The 25047-nt window shown below is 45.7% G+C and overlaps 2 protein-coding genes across 6 annotated transcripts in view; one reads left to right on the top strand and one right to left on the bottom strand.

Moving 5' to 3' along the window:
• Positions 1–1012: 1012 nt before the first annotated feature.
• Positions 1013–6717, top strand: LOC105703300 (LARGE xylosyl- and glucuronyltransferase 2). Of its 3 annotated transcripts, XM_012431596.1 has the most exons (12): positions 1013–1334; positions 1424–1570; positions 1646–1776; positions 1846–2029; positions 2107–2651; positions 2755–2904; positions 2997–3299; positions 3392–3588; positions 3661–3802; positions 3862–3992; positions 4105–4197; positions 4298–6717. In XM_012431596.1, exons 2-12 carry the CDS (start codon positions 1492–1494, stop codon positions 4416–4418), a joined length of 2076 nt encoding a protein of 691 aa, XP_012287019.1. In that variant the 5' UTR covers positions 1013–1334; positions 1424–1491; the 3' UTR covers positions 4419–6717. The 3 variants fall into 3 exon arrangements, with proteins under 3 accessions (XP_012287019.1, XP_012287039.1, XP_012287028.1); XM_012431605.2 differs by lacking the exon at positions 1013–1334 and having other exon boundaries at positions 1493–1570; positions 1690–1776; XM_012431616.1 differs by lacking the exons at positions 1424–1570; positions 1646–1776.
• A 140-nt stretch (positions 6718–6857) lies between these two features.
• Positions 6858–25047, bottom strand: part of LOC105703274 (leucine-rich repeat-containing protein 24) — a 33607-nt gene continuing 15417 nt past the window's right edge. Inside the window, exons 2-4 of one of the 3 annotated variants that reach the window (XM_023433167.1) lie at positions 23435–23507; positions 11406–12821; positions 6858–11261 (exon numbers count right to left, since the gene is read on the bottom strand). In XM_023433167.1, coding sequence (XP_023288935.1) covers positions 10495–11261; positions 11406–12813 — 2175 coding nt within the window. In that variant the 5' untranslated portion in view covers positions 12814–12821; positions 23435–23507 and the 3' untranslated portion in view covers positions 6858–10494. Of the gene's footprint in view, positions 11262–11405; positions 13046–23434; positions 23508–25047 lie in introns of those variants that run through there. The other 2 variants (XM_023433168.1, XM_023433166.1) reach the window with 2 other exon arrangements.

Raw genomic sequence — 25047 nt, 5'->3', positions numbered from 1 at the left:
AAATTCGAAAAATCAGGGGATTGCCAAGCGTTCGAGACGTAGGGGGCTCTGCCCGAAGAGACAGCAAGTGTCGAAGAGGCTATATGCCGAAGCGGCCCCTTAAGAAGAGGGCAACTATGATGGCCTTCCATTCTTTCGAATGGACAGTCATCAATTTTTTTTTAGCCACGTTGTCCCTCTCATTTTTTGTATATCATTCTGTGTGGATTGACGGGGAGAGACGAAGAACTATCATTTTCATATGATTTTCTCGAATCCGTATTTAAGTAAGAGAAATATTTTAGATTTTTTTGTCATGCGAAGTAATGTAAAATTGAATATATCTTTACTAGGTCAATTCTATGAGATCGATGTACTGCGAAATATTCTTGATTTTAATAGTAACTTTAGTAAGTTATTAGCTTTTTTATCACCGTCTCTCTCTCGCTTTCCGAATTGTTTCGCTTGTGCCTTTGTGCTCCCTTTCAGCTTTAGGTGGGCCACTTCAGAGAATCTACCGAGTTCCTGGTGTTTCTTCAATGTTCTGTTTTACCTGTATTTTTGTGCCCCTTTGCAGGTTTAGGTGGATCACCTGGAAGCAGCCATTTTTGGTAAAATCATCGTGGGCAGTTAATCAAAATCGAGCTTGCTGCACTTGTTGGTAGAAGACGTTAGAATATGTTAAAGGATGTTCGTGAATTTTTTTTCGCGATGCGAACTGCATCCACAGTAGCTTGATGAGGAAGGTTGTTCTATTTAGATTGATCTCTCGAGCTAGTGGCTGCGATTTGTTTCGGAGGAGATGCAGGGTTTTTTAATTTTTGTGAGGAGTTCATCACTTTTTCAGCCGGTTTTCGGGCTGCCCACAGTTGTAACAGGTGGCAAGTGCATTAGTCGTCTGCATCCTCCACCGGATGTCGCGCAGCACGCGATCGCTCGGTCCTTCCTGTGTATCTCTCAACTCATCTCTGATTTGGTCATCTATAAGATTTTAGAAGTTTTGTCTATGGCAAGCCGTGGCATCATGTGATAAATGTCGTCAGTTACTTGGTGAGGTTAGAATTTCGAGATGCAAGCGGTTAATTCTGTTCATTGATCGTTATTGGACGCAATGTAATAGGTCAAGTTGTTATGTCCAATTAATGTCTTGATACTTGGTAACTCTGTCCCTAAACGTTAGAGTCATCTTGTAACTAAACAAAGTTTATACAATATTTTTGTACTCAACGACCACTTTGTTGTTACTGTTTTATTTGCATAGCAATGCGTGAGAATGGTTTTAATATTGGCAAATTATCAATTAAGCCAAAGGAGACCCATGTGAAAATGGAACGGTTCCAAAAGTATCGCTAAAGGTAATGGGAATTAATTACTGATGTTAGTTATTATGAGTTCATGAATTATTACGTTGCATATTAGTAATTTATGGTTATTGATTGTTTAGGACTAGCAAATCTGTTGTACGCTCGTATCAAAATATCTCGGATAGGCAAACATGTATTTTATCATGCAATGGCTCGACCATGGCTAGGATGCTTTATCGGTATCCTAGTTATGTCGGTTATTTTCTACTTATATTTAATCGTAAACGGTGAGTTGTAATAATAGTTTTATTAATGATGAATATATTGCAAGATAGGATACAGCTACAAATTGGTTATTTTAGTTCCATCTGTTGAGAATATCGTTATGGATACGTCGAGATTACAGGTGCCTAAAGAGAATGCAGGGAAGAGATCTCATTCTTCTACCGAAGTTCAGTTTAAAAAGAACATTTTGATAGCCAATTCCACTCAAGTAATGCTCATTTATAGAAAAGTTTGGAATCATATTTCTCAGGGTTTTGACAATTTCGTCATTTTTCAGAATATGTGTGAAACCATTCATATCGCAATGGTATGCGCTGGTTATAATTCCACATTTGCAGTCGTGACCGTAATGAAGTCGATTTTATTCTATCGAACGAAACCGATACGGCTTCATCTGTTAGTAGATGAAGTTGCAAAGCGGACATTGTCAACTTTATTCGTTACATGGGATTTACCACATGGTTAGTTATGAAATTGTAGGAATAATTCCTAGACTTGATAGGTTATCGAATGTAACTTAAATAATTTACTCTTCCAGTCACGGTCTTGTATTATAGAGCCGAAGATTGGGTACCTAAAGTATCGTGGATTCCAAATAGACACTATTCTGGCGTTTATGGACTTTTGAAATTGATTCTACCTGAAGCGATGGCAGAAAACAAAGTCCTCGTATTGGACACCGATGTTACAGTATTAAATGATATTGCAATCCTATGGCGATTGTTTGAGAATTTTAACGAAGAGCAGCTTTTGGGACTAGTGGAAAATCAAAGCGATTGGTATATAAAAGCCTTGTCTTACAGTCAACGTCCTTGGCCAGCATTAGGGAGAGGATTTAATACCGGTGTAATGCTAATGCATCTACAGCGATTGCGATCTGCAAAGTTTGCACGTTTATGGGAAACGATAACAAAACGAGTATTGCAGCAAATTCCTGAAACTAGCCTTGCTGATCAAGATGTTTTGAACGCTGTAATCCACGAACATTCCCAAATCATCTATAAATTGGGCTGTACTTGGAACATACAACTCAGCGATCACACCATCAGTGATCTATGTTACAGTAACACAAATTATATAAATGTAATAGTAACTTCTCTGTCAGAAAATTGATTGTAGTGAACGTTTAGTAACAGGTATTAATATCTTCCTTGAATTTAAATGAATATTAGTAAAATGATTACAGATTATTCATTGGAATTCTCCAAGAAAACAGGATGTGAGGAATAAACATGTCGATGATTTTCGACAAATATACAAAGTCTTCCTAGAATTAAATGGCAACTTGCTTCGTAGGCAACTGTTTGGTTGCGAAAGGCCAAAAGTTAACTCTCTGGTAGGTCTGATTTCGGAACAACTTATATACTCTACTCGATAAAAATCTCTTTAGTGGAATATAAATTACTTTCCTCATTTTTCCCATTGCAGTATAATCAATCGAATCCATGCCTTAAATTTGTCAAAGGCGCAGAAATAAATTACCGGACTCATCTCTTTCTTCTGGAGTATGAGTACAATATAATATCGAGCACAGATGTTGCTTTGGTAACTCAGTGCAGTGCGGATAGAATAATGTTACTCGAAGAGCTTTGCAGACATTGGCCAGGAACGATAAGTGTCGCATTGTATCTTACCGATGCAGAAGTGCAGTCTTTCCTCGACTTTATCCGGAGTTCCGCAGAGTTGCGAGTTAGAAAAAATATTGCTTACCATATCGTCTATAAGGATGGGGTGAGACATTTTTTAGGGTTTCCGAAGCTTTCCGTTTATTTTCACTCCTAAACGACTGAACAAATATGTTTAAGTAAATTTATTTCTCATAGGAATTTTATCCTGTCAATTATCTGAGAAACATAGCCATGACGCATGTTACGACACCTTATATATTTCAACTGGACGTTGACTTCCTTCCTCAGTTTGGGTTGTACGAAGCCTTGATGAATTACATTACGAAATTGAATATGGGCAAGTCGAGTAGAACAGCCCTAATAGTGCCAGCATTCGAGACTCAGAGATATAAGTAATTATTAAAGCGCATCGACGAGTGGTCAACCTAAATTTTTTGCAAAACCATCAAATATATTTTCTTTAGGTTTACATTTCCATCGAACAAGGCGGAATTAATTAAATCTCTGAACCGTGGAATTTTTTACACCTTTCGTTATCATGTTTGGACACAAGGACATTCTGCCACAAATTATTCGTTTTGGCGAACCGCCACCGAACCCTATGAGGTATAATTACAACACTTCATAATGAAGGGATTATCTCTGACGCTAAAATTATTATTCAGGTTTTATGGGAGCCCGATTTTGAGCCTTATATTGTCGTTCCTCGTTCCGCGCCGAATTATGATACAAGGTTTGTCGGTTTCGGCTGGAACAAAGTTTCTTACGTTACACATTTGACTGCTCTCGGTTATAGGTAAGATTTATCATTGGCATTGCAATTTGTGATGCTGATATTAATAATTCCAGTTGATGCTAAATTTACACTCAGAGATATTTTTTGTCGCTAAGTAATCATTGTTTGTCAGGTACATAGTATTACCAGATGTATTTATTATTCATCGCCCCCATGCACCGAGTCAAGATATCGGAAAGTTCAGAAGGGACTCTCTCTATAGAAGGTAACGTTGTTTTTATAATTAGATGCAATTGCAAATAAATATCTAGGGCAGTCATTAAGAATATTAACACGTAGCGTCATAATACATTTCATCGGTGCAGGTGTTTAAAGAAGTTAAAGGACGAATTTGTGCAAGACTTGATAATTAAGTACGAAGACGCTGCATCGAAGCTAAAGAGAATAACCAAAGAAAAAGTAGAAAGAACAGCGAGGCCAAAGTAAGTGATTATCATGAGTGACGTTGTCATCATTATAAATCATTTAACACCGAAACGTGATTATGCGGCATTGAAGTAGACACGTTTGTTCTCTTCTGCTCATTCCAATTATTAATTTTATTATTACTAATACTACACTCACGCGACTAATCGTATTTCTCGTGTCAGTTTAAATCTGAATTTATAGAGGGAGATTATAAGCATGCGAGATTACCCTATACCTTCCGATTTGTATTTGCAAATATAACAATATCTACGATAATAAATTGCCTCTCGGTTTATGTTTATATTATGTTAATATAATTTAGAAGAAACGTATTGCGGGATGATATCTAGGGTTGGGAAATATTTATTAAAATCGAATGCACATGGCAGAGTGTACAGAGCGGATCGTCCGCTACATCGCAGTAATATTACAATCACGCTAATTATGTCATTTATAAAATATTTATAATATTTACATAACGCCGAGAGCGACGACACGTCGAGGAGAAACGAATTTGATGGGTTTTATGCAGACTTTTGCGCAAAGTATACATTTACACCACGAAGCACGAGAATATACGAAGTTTCGTTGCGAGGCAAGCTTCGGACTTCGACTTACCATATGTTACGCTAGAAATGATACAGTAATGGTGATAACCGTAATTAATAAACAATAACAACGATACCGACAATAGTAACAGCAACTTAATAATTAACTTTCAATAGTCGTTAGAGCGGTGTAAAGTAATTTGTAATGGGGAGCCATTGATGCCGATTAAAGATTCGAATATGTTTATCGCCACGTTGATCGATTTAATTAATTTAACTACGCTGCATTAGTACGATGGAAGAAGCGAGCACTAACATGCTTTGCCGACAAAAAAAAGAATTGTTTCCCCTTTCGCTTCTCCGTGCAACGTTACGATTAGCTTTGTTATCAGGAAAAATAATGCTTTCCGAAGGCTCGTAAAAGAGAAATCAATGAATTCGAGTAAAGTTGAACTCAATTAATCGGTAATTCGTCCTGCACGTACATTGCAGTCGTTGATAAAAATTCCTACACGGTGGCACGATAAAGCTAGAAATAATGAAAAGCTCATCACTGCGGTAAAACGACAAAATCACTAGGACAGAATAGGCACGGTGAACAATTTTATTGAAGTGCCGCATTTTAGGCGCTCAACCAACATTCGACCAGCATTCATCCGACATAATCTCTAATTTACATACAGTCTAATAGAAACGAGGTCGCCAAGAACAATTACGCGATTCATAGAACCTCGGCTACTTACAGCGGCAATACTTATGTACATATTTTAACATCGTTTCCCTTCGAACGCACCTCGGGAATAATTCGCGAACTTCTTCACCGAAGTTAAAAGTCGAGGTACGAGAGAGCTTAGAGTCTCTTTGCGCGCCAAAGAGCGATTTGGTTTTCCATGCTTATTAATCTCTCTCTCTCGGGGTCCGGTAACATCGCTGGTCTTTGCTTTAAATTAACGGTAACGCAAGATCTCCAGCGAATCATGCCACAAGATGCGAGGTCTTCCTACCCCGAGAAGCTTTATTTAATAGTGCCTGAAGTAACGTCATGCGTATCTTATGCTACATCCAAAATTCACTTGCACCTGCACTCCGGGTGCATTTTGATTTTGCATTCGTCGTCGTCCCTGACCACCTTATTACCGGATATTGACGCGTTAAGGTTTGACAACGGAAAAGTCCCTCCTTCGAGCCTTTATCTACATTTAGTGTCATCGGAACACTCCTTACCGAATTAATACTTAATATTTAGAGCCTGTGGTACTTTTTAAATGAGAGATGCAAGCCAGACTCAAAATTCGACTTGAAAAAAAAAAGAAAAATTCGGTTTCAACATTTGAGCTTGTCTTGCATGACCCGCGGTACCCATTCGATGCCTGGTCGCCTTTACGATTGCGTCTTGAATTAATTACGAATAAAACTGCGCCGCCATATTGTTTTTTCCGTGCGAGCGGTACTGCAGATCCTAAATGTTAAGTATAAAATTGTGTATTAGTCGCGTAGATTAATCCGTGAATTATTCTTTCTCTTGGAAAGGCCCTTCTACGAAAGAGCTGGCATTCGGCAATCTTATGATTCTTTTGCGTTATTTGTCAAGCCGTGTTAACAGTCGCGAGCACGGCTCTCGCCATCTTAGCTTATTTCGGAACCGACGACTTACGTTCTACCATTTTTATAAAAACGAAGCTTTGTATACGTGTCTCGAGTGCCCCTCCAAACTGAATATCTAGCAGTTATTTCAACGCAATTTATAAACGATAAATTCGTCTTCACAATTTTCTAGTGGATTTTTTTGTTCGTAAAAGTAAACGTGCAACTCCAGCTGTTTCCAAGTTTCGGCCATATTTTAGCGTATTAACGATTACGTCTGCGTCACAATTTTATTCTTCACATCTCTCGGGGCGTTTAGTCTTCTCCGAGACATTTATTACACCTAAGCGACAATTAAAACGGAAGGTTTCGATTTTTCTCTCTCTTAGGGAGACCTCGATTCGAACTAATAGCGCGTCGGCCATTCTGGCTGCAGCGAGTCTTAGGTCGTGTCTCGTAATATATGCCGATAAATATTAAAGTGGCTAAGTAAAAAAAAATGTTGGTACCGTAGAAACATTTCCCTGGTTCAATGAAAATTTCTTCCTCGCGTAGAAATCTTTTAAACGGGAATATCTGGTAACATTAACTGAAGCCTTTCTTCGCGTGTTAGTAAGTGATTTCAACTTGAATTTGCAATCGGGCCACTTTCATAATGATCGGCATATTTCTGTAATAATTTCCTCCGATTTGGGGTGTATCTCGAAACCTCGCTCTCGTATATTCAACATTTTCGAGTGAATTGTTGATAGGATTACATTGGTGCGATATATCTCTCTTTTCTCTCTACCTCGGGGCTCGCTGGCTCGGTTGCGGTAGGTCGTGGGTCGGACGCTTCGGAGACGTCAAAATACAAAATTACAAAAATATATTCGCGGCGCCGTACACCAACGACCGCGGCGTGCGTTTTCATCCTCGGGCCGGTCGCATGTACAGATTTATGAACAGTGTGGGTGTGTGCACAAAAGTGGGTGTATGTACAGTATGTGACGCCGAGGTCGTTGGTCGGGCTTGTGGGCCGCGACTATTAGGCCGCTTCTCCTAAAACACGACCATGCTGCTCTCAGGGCTTGTTTGCAGTAGCTGCATCGCCTATCCCTACATTCTCACCTATCCTCGTCATTTTCCGATACTATGTATGGATCTGGGAAGAAAGAGGAGAGGAGTCGCGCGGGCGGCGGCCATCTTTAATTTCTACCGGTCGAGTCTTGAAGGAGTATAAAGAAAATCGAAGCTTACCCTAACCATTGTAATAAAAAAGATTTATCCTATCTTTTAAGACCTCGCGGGTACATTCTCGGTGACGACGTTTGCGGATTTTTAAGATAGCGTCGATAAGCGTGGCAACGCAAGATGGCCGCCGCGTGTTAAGTCTCACTTTATGCGTTTCTTCTTAGATCCACGAGGTCTACGAGAGAGAAAGAGAGAAGTCATCCTGCCAGTTTCGATCTTAATCCTTCCTATGTTAACGCGGAAGGACATGGCGGGTCTCTCTTTCTCTCGAAATCTTCGTGTCGTGCATTTAACGCAACGCATCTCCGGCTTAATACTGATCGGTCGATGTGGTTTATGCCGTGGGCTCGTCACGTCGAGGACGATGGATTTTTTTGCAATTTGCTCGGTCGACGAATTTTCGTTCCCTACTTAGATTAAACGCGGAATTTTGTGCGAAGCGTACTTCAAAGGAGGAAGCGGAAGAACTTTAACGCGAATTCGACGCATGTATGTTCGGCTTAATACTGACTGGTGACGTGGATTATACCAATTATGATCTATCCGAGTAAAACGTGGAGTTTGTGCGGAAAGGAAAATAGGAGGGCCGTAAAAGGATGCACTTATTTTCTATTTGAAGGAGAACGTCCACGTCTACGAAAAGTTTCACGAACGATTGACTTTTCTCGGATGGGACTTTCACGTCGCCTTAAGGAGGAGAATCCAGGTACAAAAGTGCGACTCCTCGCAACAAGTTGTGATCACTTAAAAACCGAGGGTAAAACCTGGATGAATGGCGCGTTAAGCCGCGGAAGAAAAGGAGAAAAAGTGTAACGACCCGTGGCCCTGACAATAAATCTCCAGCCGGAAAATTCCTCGGCCGTGCCACGGAAAATCCGAGATAATGCGAGCAGTGGGAAAGAAGATTCTCCGCCGAGACGGGAGTAAGCTCTTTTTTGAGATCAGATATCCCTCTTGGTCCAGCGCTTATCCACCTTGAAATTCTGCACCACGTTTTAGATGGGTTTACAACCAACTGCGCGAAATGTGGACTCGCCCGGAGAAAAGACTTTACGAAACCTCCCATCTCGTTTAATTCCTTGGATTTACACGCGCTAATTTGATCATTGGCCAAGAAAGAGTAACGCGAAAAAAAAAAGAAAAAAAAATTAACCGGAGTCCCAGAGTCTCGGACATTTACGTTGCACGTTTCTCGAGTTTACGCCCGAATAAATGAAGCGTTCCTTCGTTGACGTGTACGGACAGAAGTGCAAGTTACTCTTCCATTCCAGAAGAGCAACGACTCCTTCCGAGTCATTAAATTCGGCCTGCGAAGTTTCCTGCGCGGCACAAATCTCCCCATGGAAACTCCGGGAGTTCTGCCCTGTCGGGGGTGGAGATACTCTGTTCCAAACAGTTTGAGAATCGATTTAAGGAATTCTTCCACGGTGCCTGGACTCGGTAACGCGATCAGTGGTCGGGGAAAAAGCAAAAGAATCAATTGTTAAAAGTTGGACCTCCAGGACGAGAGCGCGCGTGCAGTCGCGTGCAGAACGGGCTCCTAACGAGACGTGGTCACGGCACGGTCGTTCGAGAGTCGACCTATCGATGTCGGGTAAACCGACGTCCAGTAACAAATCTCCGAGCTAAATTGGCGACATCAACTGAGAGATTCTTAAGAGAAACCTCGACATGGATGATCGTTTACGTCGAAGGTTTGATAAAACCGCGCGTTTAATCCGCGTATATTAGGCTTAGGATGTAGACTCCTGTCCAGGTTTGGTCAAAGAGTTACGCTTCGTGCGAGGCTTAGTCAGTTAAAATGGCGCGATCGATGGCCCGAGAGTTCGTTAGTCGATTGCAGAGTCCTGGACAATGGTGGATCGAGGTCGCGAGGAAGTAGGGCAGCCTTGTTCGACTTTCTTATGAAAAGAATCCCGTTCCTTCCAGTCGTCCAGATTCCTTCCCGATGTCCAGCTTTGCCTCTACGCTCGGGTCCTATTGATGGACTGGCTTCAGCGATTCGCACATTGCTCGGGTTCTTCCGGGTCAACGAATTCGTCCTGAGAACGGCGACGTTCCTTTTCCAGTCTTATCTCTTTCCGGCCGAGTTCTCGGAGGAAACAGAAACTAGGATTGGTTGCCGGTGAAGAGTTTCGCCGGAGGAGAAAACTCGGTTTAGCGTCGGTGAAACTGGAGGTGCCGGAACGTGGTCTTCTTTTAGATGAAGATGTCCGAAGGCTTTGGATGCGATAGTTTCTTTTGGTCGTCGTTTTCCGGTTGGTAGCAGTCGTTCTTTCCGACATGTCGTCGCTGTTTCCCCTTTCGACCCCAGGACTGTGCCTGGACCCCATTTATCTACTCGGAGTGGTCTGGTATATCGATCTCTCGTCAGACATTAATGCCCTCCATTGATCGTTTCACGTTGGCGATAAACGTCAACGTCTTCGGTTCCTCGTCGATGAGTATCAGACAACCTTCCCCGGTACCTTGGATCTTGGTTGTCCATTCGGTTCAATTCATATAAATCCCTTCGATAGCGAGTCGCCTAGTTGACGAGATAAAGTATAAAGAAGAGGGTTAAGGATCACCGCCCGGAGCGCAAGCGTCCCCTGGGACAAGACGCGCCCTGGAGGTCCCAGGTGCGCACCTCACCTGGAAGCCCCATCCCGTGCCGATCACGATCGTCCTTTACAATCGTTACCAGCTGAAGGCACTACCGGTGGTAGCAATGAAACGATCTCGAGGAGTCACACCTCCGTCCCATCCTCGCCTTCGTCTTCGTACAAGGGTCCATTGAGGGTCCTTTTCTTGGGTTTTGGGGGCGGTTGAGGAGGAACCTTCCTGCCCAGGGTACCGGCGTTCGATTGGGTATCTACCTCGTCCAGGACCTTGCTGGGCCACTCGGGAGCTCCCTCGGGAGCTGACCTATCCACCGGACTGCTGCTGCCCAAAATGTTGGGAGTACTCCTCTGAATGGTGCCATACAACTGGGGAACAGGGGTGGCGGTCAGGGGAACTCTGGACCTGGGGTTCCCAGGTTCCGGACTCTTGTTCAGGGACAGCTTGGAACTGCCATCGGCAGTGGTGCGCAGTCCCAGGTTATCGTAGACAGGTTCCAGGGTGTCCCCTGGGGAGGTTGGCGGTCCACTGCTCCAACTAGGTGCCCTGGGTCTCCTGGGTATCGTGACGTATCCGTGTCTTGGCATAACGGGCGGCACCCCAGCCGTGAAGGGTGTTCCGCTGCGGTTGTGGGGGAGCGTCTTGAAAGCTGCCGAGTACTGGGACGACGAGGGGGATCCGAAGGGTCCTGGAAGATGATTAGTCCTGGAGGTGTCCGGGATAGTGGAGGCTTGACTCGTTGGCGAGGCTCCTCGACCTCCGGAGAAGGCCAACAGGTCCGGGGGGTATTGCCTGTAGCTGGTTCCTCTTGTCAGGGTCCCGTCCCTATCTAATTCTGGCGTAGCTCCTTCTCGCTCGTCATCGGCCACCCCCACACCTCCACCGATACCGCCAGCTGTGTGGAACAAAAAAGATTTAAAATAAACGGTAAATAATAAAAACGCCTGAGTATGGAGCAATCGTCCTGGATGACCACAACGACCGGGGACGTTGCTTCACTGGTTAGGGTATTGTCAGTTAATAAAAGCAGTATACTGACCGAAGACGGACTCGTTGTCTAGGAGGGTGCGGTTGAGTTCCGTCATCTCCGTGCCGTGTGACGTTACGGAAGGTGCCTCGTATCTTCTAGGTGGCTTCACCACCGGATTAATCGCAGTTATCAGGGACTTCTCTTGTTCCCCCATACCGTGGTGCTCTAGAGACGCAGCCTCGGCTGCCTTCTCGTCGTGTCTCGTTCGACGCCGACGACAATAGTATAGACAGAGGACTAGGCTGACCAGGAGTAGCAGGAGCGCTATCACCCCGAACCCCAGAGCCAGGGGGAGACCTATGGTGTGGTCCTTGCTCCCTATGGCGTCTCCGATGATACTTAGAGTTACGTTCCTCTCCACTCTACCGCCTGGACTCGTCGCCACGCACACGTAGTCTCCCTTGTCGGACAGGGTGACGTTGCCGAGGGTCAGGTTCGACCAGTCGTAGGCCTCCTTGATGAAGTAGGTCCTGGCCTCGGCACCGTGTCGACGAGTCCCGTTCCTCACCGCCCTGGACCTGTGGTACCAGGTCACCTTAGGCCTGGGAATTCCATCTATCCTGCAGGTGAGCTGCACGTCTCCATTGTCCACCTCCAATCTGGGAGCTGGACCCAGACTCACGATTCTGGGCCTACAGGCGAACTCGTCGCTGCTGACCTCGTCCCACATTTTCCCTACCAAGCTCGTAGGCTGTTTGCACGTCGTCGGCTTCGTGTATAATTTCCGTTCGATCGTCCAATCCCGGAAATTCTTCAGGTGGCAGTTGCAATTCCAGGGGTTGTTGTGCAGCTCCAGACTCCCCAGTCTTGGCAGACCTTCGAAACTCTGCAGCTTGACGTTGCTGAGCTCGTTGCCGTCCAACGTCAAGGTCTGCAGACCTGGGAGATTACGGAAGGTCTCCTCCCCGATTCGCTCGAGTCTGTTGTTGGAAAGGACTACCTTTTGCAGGTATTCCAGGTCGTGGAAGAGCCCGTTCTCCAGACTGCGGACCTGGTTCTGGTTTAGCAGCAGGACGCGAAGGCGTTGGGTCTGGGCAAAGGTTCCGGGGTGCAGGGTCTTGATGCGGTTCGCCGATAAGTCGATCTCTATCACGATCTTTAGACCCTTGAAGGCCTCCACGTGGACCGCCTCGATTCCACATTCGCGTAGAACCAGCTTTTGGAGGTTTACCAGGCTCACGCGACTAAACGCCTCGTAGCCTACGTGGCCGATCCGGTTACCCGTTAAGTCCAGAATCTGGATGTCCGGAGACAGCGAATTCGGGACGTTGGTCAGGTTCTCCTTGATGCATTCCGCGGTCTTTTTCCCAGATACCCATTTGCATTTGCAGGGCTCGCAGGACGACTGCCAGTCCTCTTGCCCCAGGCACGCCGCCGCCATCATCATCAGGCCCAGGAACTTGGCTATCGCCTCCATCTCGCGATCTGGAAAGTTCAAACCTTTAGAAACGAATTCATCCGACATACGTCACGTTACACGTGACCCTACACATTACAGGCTCATAGCACTAAATATCTACATCGCTCCATCCTCTCGCATCATCGAGCGCATTTGTCTCAAAACTCAACCGAGTTCCTAGATGGGCATAGCATTGTTGCATTCCTTCCAGTCCGGGGAGTAACGTTACCGTGATCTAGAATCTCGCGTTTGAAACATCCGAGAGTCGATAGTCATCGAGGTAGAGGCTTTGTCTCTTCCGATCGAGTGCCGGGGCGTTTAGTTGCAGGAATCTGTATCGCGTGTCAAAGCTGACGTCCCCGAGTAGGTCTCAGGCCTGGTGATTTCGCGAGGGTTCGCGTCTGTCGCGATCTAATTAGCCTAATTGTGCACAGCCTTAAGCCAGCCGAACCAGGTTGGCCCCTGTCAGAGGTTTAAGGGGATTCGGCGTGAGTTCCTAGTCGTCTCTACCGGCAGACGAGCAAATAATTCATCAGCGTTACGACCTGGCTGACCCGGCGACGAGACGACTCTACTCCAGGAGGCTAGGAGGAGGTCGTAGGTTGGAGGTTCCCTGCCGAGGGGAGTCGAGGACACCCGGAGGCCGCCTTGGGCGACGTTTGCGATGCGCCCATTCTACGGAGCTATGGTTGGGCACCATCCGGCTAATTCGAAACTTCTCGAGACTACCCGGGCCCTTAAATATTTGAGCACCGGCAAGGACGCAGTTGTTGGTCCCGGCAAAGTGTACCCTGCGAAGATGCTGGAACCTCGAAATAATAAGGTCCCGGCATTGTCGCAAGTGTTTCCAAACCGGCCGGATAATTGCGGCTTTGGGGGGCTGAACTTACGTCGTCAAAAAGTAAGATCCTTAAGGGGACCTGCAAACATTTTCTACCGAATACCATTTTCAAAAGCCAGCTAGAATTTTCTGATCACCTCAAAGGTGTCGTATTAAGCGTGAACAACCAGCTGATTTTTTTTTTTTTTTTTAATGGGGTAAGACGCAGGTGTAGTTTGAGGTTGAGGGCAAGGTAGAGAACATGGAGGAGGGCGAGAGATCTCGGTTGGACGCGTCTGATTAAGTTTTTGACAAGGAGTCCACCATGAAGGGGTAGTTGCGGCGAGTCGTGCGCAAGGCACCCTCCCCAGAAACCAGAGCTAATTTATCTAGGGACCCTAGTTGCTCGGCAAGCCGAAGCCCGGAAGTACTGGATGTAGCTTAGGGAGTTTTCCCGTTGTCCGGCGCATCCCCTAATTTCAGGGTGCGCTCCCCACCGAGGGTGAGCAATTTACCTCGGCATCGTTCCCGAGTCCCGACTGCGCTCGTCTTCCAAGTTAAATTAATACACCGCTGGCTTGAATTTTATTTCTTCGTTATGGCGAGCCCGGCGAGCATCGAATTACTTATGCAGCGAGACCTCCAACGGGAGATCGGACAAGCGTCGAGGTTGCTTAACCGACCGCCATTTTTGTCGGGGAGTGATAATATATTCTCGACGTTCCCACAATTTTATTTGCCAATTTATTAGCCTCTTTTTCCTGAAAACCAGAGGAGGATCGCATTCTCGGCGAAGTTAGGCTATGCCGAGGAAGCTTGAATAGTTTCCGCGTTTTCGGAGTTCTGCACCTCGGTTTATTGTTAAAAGGCGGAACGGCTTCTCCGAAGGAATTATCATAGAATTGTTTAGGAGCTTTCCTGATTCTTAGCCGTTATCTTTTTAACCACTAAACTATTTGAAAAATTGGGGAAAAGGGGAGTCGCCTGGCCGACCTGAATTCCGCGGTCGTGCAGAATTATGCGGCCAACTGGGCTCGGGCGGAGACTCTTTGAAGTCGCTGAGCATTTCAAAGGTAAAGTAATAAATAGGTAGTAGGGTAGGGCGTGACTTTTGCAGGGTGGCTGGCATCGTTTCGAATCGATCCTGACGATCCGCCATGGTATTTGACTTGCAAATATACGCCGGCAACAGGACGCCCGTTGTGCCGCCCGGCGAAAAACAGGAATCGAGGAATCGTTCTTGCCGAGGGGTGTCTTCGGCCCAGAAGACGCGAAAGCCTTTGAAAATTATTTCCTGAGAGCGAAACCATCATTGGTATGCCGAGAGAGAAAGAAATTGATTCTTTCAAAGGGGAGATCATTTCTTTGAAAGAGGAAAATGTTCTCCTCGGTGTAGGATTTTTTTTCTCACCTTTAAATGCAGATAATAACGTGGATTAATTTTCCTGCAAATCGAGCGACCCTCGAATTCGCAGATTTCGCCGGGACGCAGTCGCAGTAATTACTGGAAATTTCAAGGGACCAATTTTCCGCTAAATAGGTAATGAAAGGGCAAATTCTCCTGGCGGTATTTCGCAGTTACCTGAGGAGAGATGACGAGGAAATTAATTAAGAGCAGAGGGCACATTTTCAATTCCCGGGAAAAGTGGGTCGAGAGAAGCTTCGAGATCATTTAATTAGAGTGACGCGTTAGAATTTCGCTGGCGTGTATTTTCTTTATCCAGGAAAATTGGATGATACGGTAATTAAGATTGGTGACGTTATCTAGGACGGTATATACAATCTAGCCATTTTGAGGCGATATATCTTAGACGGAGGTGCAAGCGAAGAGGACAATTTCCCCTCGAGGAATCACGGTTACTTAAGGGAGGAAACTGCTGGGAAAATGAATTACAAGCAAAGGGTTAATATTCTGAATTTTTTTTTTCTCGAAGCACGCGGAGGGAAAACGCTGAAGGTAATTTAATTGGGCTGATGCGTGCCACGCTTGCGAAATTACTTTCATTTCATAGACTTCCTCCACCGCCTTTGGAAACCCGCCGACTCGAGGAAATCTATTTTCCGAGGAGTGACGGACGAAAGGAAAAATTGTATAAAGATTTAATCAAGACACGAGTCCGCCATTCTCCTTTTGCCGTGGAAAACGCGCCGAGGGAAACGCTTTAAAGCTCCGGCACTTGCGGTGATACGAAAAGCCCGACGATATGCTCGACGAAATTTCCGACACGCATCCGAGAGAAAGTCATTTTTTATAGGAAACTCATTTTGCAAATGAGCGCCCCATAAAACCGGGGGTTTATATCGATCCGTTGTGCGCGATTTATGTCACGCAAACCCGCCACCTTAGCTGGGGCGTTAAGCCATTTTCATTTAGAGCTTAACTTGCGTTTCACTTCGGAATTAGCCGATAACAGTTATCCAAAGCCGGTGATCGATCTATTTCGCGTCCGGTAACCCTGCGTCAAAGTGGACTCGATTACCTTAATTGAGCACCGATGGAAGAATCGTTTCCATCGACCGATCGTTCGCAGTTTTCAAATCGCGAAATAAAAAATTTCATCTCCCGTTTCTTGACGCGGAATCGACGGAGGGTGGAAAGAAATCCTCGTCGCGTTTTCTGCACGCGTTCCCCGTATATCAATCCATTCGATCCCATTTATCTTCCTGCATTAACATTTACAGGGCGTGTCATCGGTGACAGCCTGTCGGACATGTCCGCAAACAACCGGACATGCCACATCCCTCTCGTAACGCGGATTCTCCACCCCTCTCTCAAGTTGACAGTCGCGACAGACTGGCGGCCATTTTGAACCCTAACTTTGGAGTTGATATTCCATATTTGTTACCATATTCTCATATTCAGAGTTTCTTCCCTCGCCATGTCGAATTTGGCCCTGTGCACTTCTTTATCTCATGCCTTAATATGTCCCGGCCTAAGTAATATCTTGCGCAATTATTTCCCCGAGAATCCTCGCTTTGAATAGCATTGACCGCGGCGGCCATCTTGCCCGAGGCACGCGTAAATTCGACCCTCGTTCCTCGTCTTGGATGCAATTTACATGTCGCAATTAAATATGGCTCCTCGCGTTTCCTGCGCCATTGCTCTGCGTAGGGTGTCGGCCGTCATGTTTTATTTATCGAGATTCCCGCAACGATCGGTACTTCCTATAAACTTGTACTAGTACTTGCACACGTCCGCGATAGGATGCATTTTCGATCCGCCGACGACTGGTTACTTTGGGAAAATTTTAGCCAGGTGTAATTTAATTACCGCGATTAAATACAGTTCTTCGAGTGTCGATCGCCGTGTTTAATTCATCGAGATCCCAATAATTGCACTGGCAACGTATCAACGAATCGCAACTTCGTGAAATTTCGAGACTGAATTAGATTTAATTCAATTTCTCCATATTCGTTGCTCTCGGATAGGAGCGTTTTGAAACAGGAATATTTGCATCGCACCTCCTGCATTTCGGGGATACGTTGCACCGACAGGAAGTATGTCGCCGTTAGTTAACTCGCACTGTCTCGTATCACCAATTGCAAGGTCGTTATGCAGTCTGGTGCAAGTAATAATGTGGGTCGAGATGCAGTTCCCGCCTAGGTGAGTCGCGTCACTCGGAAAGAGCATTCGAGCTTAAAACGGTCCTCGATAATGCATTTGGTATCGCTTTTGCATCGGTGCACGCGTATGCATCACACGGTGCACTTGCCTGTCAAGTCGGGTGCACTTAATAGTGGGCGTACGCGCGTTCTCGGTGCACACACCAATTATCGCGTGCAGATCACGACCGCGTCGAATCGACCCTTCGATTGTTCCTATCGATCCCAGAGAAGCGGTTATCAATAGATGCCTCTCCGTGGAAATTGACGGTTCGACGTCGAGCCCGAAGAAAAATATATTTGGAAAAATTTCTTTACGGATTTCATACGTGAAATTTAATTTCCCGAGGTGGATAATATCCCAGGCATAATTTCGTCGCCCTTCGAAATGGTGTCGCGTTACTATTAATTAAAATTAATTTCAGCTAAGCTTTGCTAAACCGTGAAACCCGTCCTCTCTCACCTGAATTTCCTCCCCTGAACTTACCGAGGCCAGAAAATTTCTTCGACGGCGTCTCTTTAATTAAACGGAATTTATTTAGGCCGTTTCTCTAAACTCGGACATTTTCGTGAAATTGTGGGGGTGCGAGTTTTTAGGCGTTATTAAACGACACATGAAAGAAACGTGCATAGAAGAAGATGAACTCTGGATGTCTCTTTTAAATTTTGGTTCATGCAATTTTTCGGGAATTTTTGAGAATTAAGGTTGATTAACGTCTATTAACAATTTAGTGCGTCGGCAGGATCGGACAGTTGCTTATCAATTCGAATGTACTTAACAATCGGGGTATGTGCATACTCGGTGCACATAATCGTGCTCAATTACCGTGTAATTGCACAAACTTGATCCTTTGATTATTCATGTCGGCGTAGGTTCAGGCCTAGGCTGCGGAATTAATTTCTACGCGCGCGTACGCAAGGAAAGTCATATATGTACATTTCCTGAAAACGACGCCGTAACGAAAGTTTTACACGGAAACCCACTTTTCTTAACTTCATGCATGGCTGATGTCTCTGGAACTTGGGAAACTCTTACATGGATCTTTAATCGCAAATTAAGCCCGGGGCAAAAGAGGCTCGCGGGTTACAGAATTTCGCATTCAGAGGCACGACCTCTTCCCTCGTTTTCTCGGGAATTAAATTCCAAAATTGAGAAGAAAATTCGAAAAGGATGTGCAGCTGAATGCATTTCCGCATCACCAGAAATACTTGAAGGGGCCTCGAACCTATTAACGGCTATGAGGTACGGTACATAAACGTTAAATAAACTAATATTCAATTTATCTCACATTTACGAAACACGGGCAACGCAATTCCTTGAATCGCACATATTTGAGATGCACCACTAACGAGGTTACGCCTTCAACTAGCAGGTACAATTGCGTGCACTAAATGTGTAATTACGCGGTCGTGTGCACCTAGAGGTGAAAGACTAAAGCCCAGAGCCTCGTTATGGCAGTTTCTTCGGCACGTTGCTGAATTTCAGCCAGCCGGAAATCCGGGGAAAATCCCCGACTTGGGAGCGGGCTCGGATAATTTATTAATAAACAATTATATGCACGTGCGCGATGGTACTCATGGCGGCCTTAAACCGACACTTGGGGCTTGCTCGGTGAGAAGTATCAGAAGAAAGTAAAGAACACTGGATGAACATTGGCGTTTGCTTTTTTGTAGAAGCCGCGATGGCCATTTTGAACGCCCCGCGTTTTTACGCCGCGTTTTTCACCCCCGCCGCGAAATGGCGGATAAATAAACCCGGCGCAATTGCGGGGTTAAAAAATTAACAAGTCAATGGTGCTCTCTCGCTCGGGCCGGGAATGGCCGGAGTTACTATCCGGTACCTACGTTTAATCTACGAATACTCTTTCCCGTGCATCAAACCGCGGATTAAAATCGTCTATTGGAAATTGAAAAAAGTAAAAGGGGAGTGGGATAAAAAAAAAAGAAGATTTAATTCGGCCCCTCGACCTCGTTCGCGCCGAAACGAGGCCGAGGGGATTAACGGGAAAGGGTTAACACGGGGGAATAAAGGGAGGGATGAAAGAGCCGCGAAAAAAGAGACAACGGGCTGCAAATAAGGAAAAGGAGGTAATAATTCTGGCATTCGCGAGAACCGTCATCCCCTGCGGCTAGAAATATTTAGATTTTCTCTTTTCCTTTCCGTTTCCCTCGCTTCATTACTCGGGGGTGGCTTCATTACAACCTGCGTCGAAACGCGGCCACCCCGCAAAGGAGCTGATTTTTTTATCGAGACGTGATCATTGTTGATTTCTAATCAGCCCCGAAGGAGCATCATTTGGCTCTGCATTCAACATTTTTTTTTTCATGATAAATTTTGACGCCGGGAGTTTGCGTACCGAGATAACGATGTATTTCGATATTTACCCTCGAGAGCCAGGTCGCCGTTATCGAGGCGATATTATTCGGAAGAATAATTCCCGAGTCGGGAAGGACCCGAATAATCAGGCGGGACGCTAGCGCGAGATAATTGTGTAATGCGCGTGTTTGGAAACAGATCCTCGGGGGCTGCCAATGTCGAGCACCCCCGTTGCGGTCTCGTTAAAATCTATCCCAAACAGGGCTTTGCTCGAAAGAGCCTCGTCCGAGCATGGTCGAGACTCGACATACCTCCCTGATTGCGAGGTGATGTCCATGGCACCATCAGCGCACCCCAGGGAAGCGGATTCGCGTGGTTACCGTCGGGGGATGTGTCCATATGCACCCGCTGACCTGCTAACCCTTTACCGGCAATCTTCAAAGGTTCCTTACCCCGTTGAACCCCGAGGAGATCCCGAGAACTTGGTTTCAATGGCTCGTTTGTCGCCCCTGGCACTTGGCAACCTCCGGCCTCGACTTATCGTCTAATCCGGTTGGGTGTACAATTGAAAGAAACAATTCTTTCGTCGTTGCGGCAATGCATATTTGCTCTGAGTCAATAAACTTTTTTTTTCTTTTTCTCTTTGATCGAAATGAAAAATTATTCGAGCAGTCATTATTTCGCAAGCAAACGTTACAAAACGTCCCCCGACGCCTGGGGAATTTTTTGAGGAGCACGTCCGAAAAAAAATATTAATCATCATTTCCGGCGAGTAATCTCTGGTTGCGGTGCACCAATTGCGGGGCCGGTGCAGCAACCTGAGGGAGCGTTACCAGGGAGGGATCCATCCTTATTATTCCGGGTGCAGTTTTAACGCGGGGCCGAGGGTGGCGTAAATTTTCCCGGGTCGTGTAGGAAACCCGAGAGGTAATCGCGTTTCCGCGCGCACATTACGCGTCGCTTCCTGTTACTCATCGTATATGGGACAATGGCTCATCCCACGGGAGCGAACCTGGAGGTGCGTATCGGGAGGGCCTCCTGGAGTTACCTGGCGCACTTACCCCCCTGGGGTGCGTCGCGGCCCACCTCGCAATCAGGGAGGTCGTGTCGTCACATGTCCTCGGGGGTAGCGTCCGTGTTTCGGTCGGATTTTATCTGGACCGAAAAGGGATGCTGGGTATCGATGGGGGTAAAAATATGACCACGTCTCGGATTTATCGCGCCGTTGGGTCGCATATCCCTAGGCTGAAAAAGGAAATTCTTCCGCACTTCCGATTGAAGCGTATTGAAAATGCTAAATCGAAGCGAGTCAATGGATGCATACCGATACGTCTCCGGTATTAACCCCGTATACGTGCACCCCTGGAGTGCACTGCGGCCACCTCGCAATCAGGGAAGTTATGTCGTGTACCGTACATCGGCTATGCACCAGCCATGCATCGGGCATGCACCGACCATGCACAAATCGAGCTCCTAAGGGCAAAGCCCCTGTTTGGGCCGGATTTTAGCAAAACCACCCAAGTGGTTCGATGCACGAATACGTGGCTCGACAAACATTTACATTTGCTATAAAAACAATACACATTGAATTAACGAATTAGCTGATTAGCTGTGCTACGAATTAACCTCCGCGTATGAATGCCACTAAGAGCGATTCCATGTAGGTGGGACGTTTTTTAAAAATCTACAAGCTTGCACAAATTGCACATCAACTGCATCGGGATTTTCCGCGGCGATGGGGGGAAAGTTAAAAAACGTAATTCGCGGTGGGGAAGGTGCAGGTGCTCGGTAACTTTTGATGACAAAATATGCCCGATAACGGAGCCGCTTGGCCAATAAAGAACGGCTAGTTGCATTATTCGAAAAGTTTCAAGATCCCGAATATTTACCGGCTAACTCTAGGGTGGGCTCGGCTGCATAAACTTTTCAAATAAGTCGTAATACTATAAATATCCGTCCGCGAATGTTCGGAGGACTGCGACCGGTAGGGGATTATTAAGTCGCCGATGCACGTGGGAAGAAACAACAACTGCATTTTCCAACGTGTCCCCCGGATTATACAACGAACCCGATGCATGAATACAGATAACTGCTGTTAAACGGTTATCCGTATGCAGCAGTCGCATTGTATGGAAATGGCGAAGCTTAAAAGAAAAAGATCTCTGGCGTGTATTTAAATCATCAACGTCCCTGTTTAATGATTTACTTCCCCGGGCAAGAAAAAAAATATTACCTTGGTCCAGACGGGTCAAATTTTCGGATAATTTCGTGCCCTAACCTCGAAAAATAACGAGGAACTAATTTCTTGGTAATTTCGCATGGTAAGCAGTAAATACGAAGCCTCTTAAGCAGGAAGTCAGGGCTTAACTTTTAGCGAGGTTATGTACCCTGCAAGAAACTGACCATAAATTTTTTAGCACTCTGGTGGTGCAAAGAAATTTTTGAAAAAAAATAATACCCTTGTCACGTTTTTTCAAGGATCCAGAAAAATTGTCCAAGAGAAAGAGGAATTGAATAATCCGTCGCAAAGAGAAAATCCGGGGGAGAAGAAATGTGCGATATCGTTAGAAGCGAATCGACGTTTCCTACGAGTCGATTGACAAATGCGCGCATTACGATTTCATTTCCGGTCTTCATTCTAACCAATATACCACGTGCAACGGAGGTATTCGTTACGAGAACTCCTAAGGTGGAATAAGGAAGCTGATCTATATTTGGATCAAACGTAGAAATTGATAGATCCATCAGCGGGAAAAAGTGGGAGGGTCGACCAACCCCTTACGGAATTGAATACTGCACAAAGTTACCCATCGGTAACGTTTCTTCAACACTGCAGCCTCTGCAGAATAGTTGCAACGTTCCGTGATTTGTTATCGGTCGGGAAATAAATATTTAACAACTCGAGATTCGCCTCGATTAAACGAGCGAGATTTGTCGCGGCAGAACTGCTGCATTATGCGCAAAACGTCGCGTCTGCGTTTCGCCCCGGTAAAGATAAATGTGATTTGCTGCGTAATGGTGCGTGATGTAAAAAATTATTTCGGACAAAAGTTGTCCGGCTTATCATCGTTCAAAGGTCCCTCATGAAGCGTTTTTTGGCCAGACTTTTCCGTGAGGCCAAAAATTGCAATTTTTCAGATTGTGAAAAATGTGCGCGCCCTCGCAGGTGGTGCCCCAACATCGGTCGAGTATTTGTTCAGACGCCATTTGTTTCGTTGCTTTTCGTCCCACCGAAACGTCGCCCTGATCGGAATGGCGAGATTTATTGTCCCGTAAAACAAATAAACGAAATCGATTTCGAATGGCCAGAAGGAAAAGCGCGGCTCTATTTGTCTCTCGGAAACGGAACCTCACATGTGAACTCGCGGGGGGAACTACCCCGAAGGATTTAACAAACTTCGAAAGAGTTTCAATTCGAGTTTCAAAACATCTCAGAGGACCTGCGAAACCTGTTGCACTACCGTTTCATACATCATACCCGATGCAATTACAAAGTTGGCAGTCAGCATCCTACCGCTCCCACTTACATGCAACAATGCAGGGCGGAATCGCATTTTCGATTAAACCCAACAGACTCGTCCATTATTATTATTATTTGTTAGGGCAACCATACTAACGGGGTAAAAGGTATTACACCGAAAGAGGACGACCTCAGGGTAGCAGAAGCTCCTAATTGGCAAACTTCACGACGCGATACTTAATGACACGACCTGTTACGTCATTATCTTCAGGGTAATTAGAGACTTACCGCCGTATCTCTGTCAGCGAGAAGAGAAATGGCGGCGAAACTTCGGCACGACCTAACCGAGGGCCGACAATTCCGTTCGCGCAAAAATTATTTATACCAATACATTTTTTTTTTCCTTGATATTTACGGAGTATCTACGACGAGGACTTACTTTAGAGTTTCCGGCGGGGGCGAAACAAAATGACGGCGAGATCGAGGAGCTAACCAAACGTCCGTCGTGGAATCTGGAACAGATTTAAGGGGGGCGAATTTAAATAAACATCGCTGATGGGGGTCCAGGGGGAGTTATTCGTGTCGCCATTTGCGCTAAAAGAAAAGCATGGAAACACCGCAGCGCGGGACTCAAAGAGGCAATTTATTGCGACCGGTCTACGTCGGAATGGAGGTAATATTTGCCGATTCGTGGTCGAAATCCATCGACTTGTTGACTTATTCTGATTGGTTCCGGTCGAATCCTCTCTCTTCTTTCCGCGGTCGATCGATTTCGACTTTTCCTTCCCGAATTTATTTATCCGGGAGCTCTCTCTGTATTTCCACTAACGCGGCGAAACAAATAGTTATTGTACGAGAACAAACACGGTCTCCTCGGGAATCGATCTCGTCCATTTCGGAGAGAAACTCGGATTTTTGAGATCGTGCCATTCTCGTGCCGGTTGGAATTGCGTCGGGAAAATTCGAGTGGCAAGAAAAATTGGCACTCGGAGAGAATCTAGAACTTTTAAGGCTATGTCATAGAAACCCAACGCGGGGAAACCTAATTATCGTTGGAATTGCGTGGGTTAAAGTTCTCGCAAAAACCGAATGGCAGGAAAAAGAGAGTCCGAAAGGAGAGACGCGATAACGGTCCCTTCCGTTCCGTTAACCGATCGTGCTTTGTATTGCACTCCGCTTTAAGACGGATACTGTATAACGTCTTGAATCCGTACGTGCTCGACTTGATCGAGTCCGAGGCGTGACGAGAGTATTAACGAGCCTTAAGTTCGTTCCGCCGGTGCCTGGAACCTGGAAAGTACTTTCGGATGGCCAATGTCTTCCTACCTCGCTCTCCAGACTTTTCGAGCACCCGACAGGTGTACGAAAATCGGGAATTACCGTCAACGACTCTTCCCGTCGGGTACAATTGAATTCGCCGATCCCTCGATTTCCGGGTGGATCAAGAAATTCGACAGTCTCGTCAGTCTCGCGAAATACAATAAATTCGCACGAGTGACCAGGACTCTTTACTCCATACATGAAATTTCATGAGTTTCAAGCCCTTCATTGGAAGCTCCATGATCACGTGTTAAAGTTCCAAATTATTCGGAGGAAGGTGTTATTAATATTTTCACGTCTCGATACGTATACATGACACTTTCATGACGCCTCGAGATGTCGAATTACCCGGGAAGTCATGACGTCGCTGTTTTCGACTTCTCAAGAAATCCTAATTTATGGACGGGAGGAGGGTTGCGGAATCTCTGATTCACTCTTGTTGATCAACCATCGGCATTTCCGACGTTATTCAGGACGCGATGTATAATTCATAGTCGAGGGGGGCGATGCGTCGACGGCGTGGAGTTCGCTCTAGTTATTGCCGAATAATTAATCGATACGTTTAATCCGCTTAAAGCTGCCTTCTCCCTCGCGATATCGACACATTAATTATTGGGATACGTAGCGCGAAGGTACACGAACGCGAGTATCGAGCAATCGTCGGTAGAGAGCTTCCGATCGACGAAGGGCCGGAGCAATTAGTGCCCCTGGCTAATGACTGACTCTTGTAAT

This window comes from Orussus abietinus, unplaced genomic scaffold, assembly GCF_000612105.2.
Source record: "Orussus abietinus isolate OABI.00-Male unplaced genomic scaffold, Oabi_2.0 scaffold612, whole genome shotgun sequence".
NCBI classification, from domain to species: domain Eukaryota; kingdom Metazoa; phylum Arthropoda; class Insecta; order Hymenoptera; family Orussidae; genus Orussus; species Orussus abietinus.
Note: the sequence above shows the minus strand (reverse complement) of the source record. Positions and strands in the feature narration are given on the sequence as shown.

Coding starts and splice junctions, on each gene's coding strand:
- LOC105703300 (XM_012431596.1), top strand. CDS start 1,492: ATGGCTCGACCATGGCTAGGATGCTTTATCGGTATCCTAGTTATGTCG. Junction 3,589..3,660: donor TTCGAGACTCAGAGATATAA/GTAATTATTAAA, acceptor TATTTTCTTTAG/GTTTACATTTCCATCGAACA. Junction 3,803..3,861: donor CCGCCACCGAACCCTATGAG/GTATAATTACAA, acceptor ATTATTATTCAG/GTTTTATGGGAGCCCGATTT.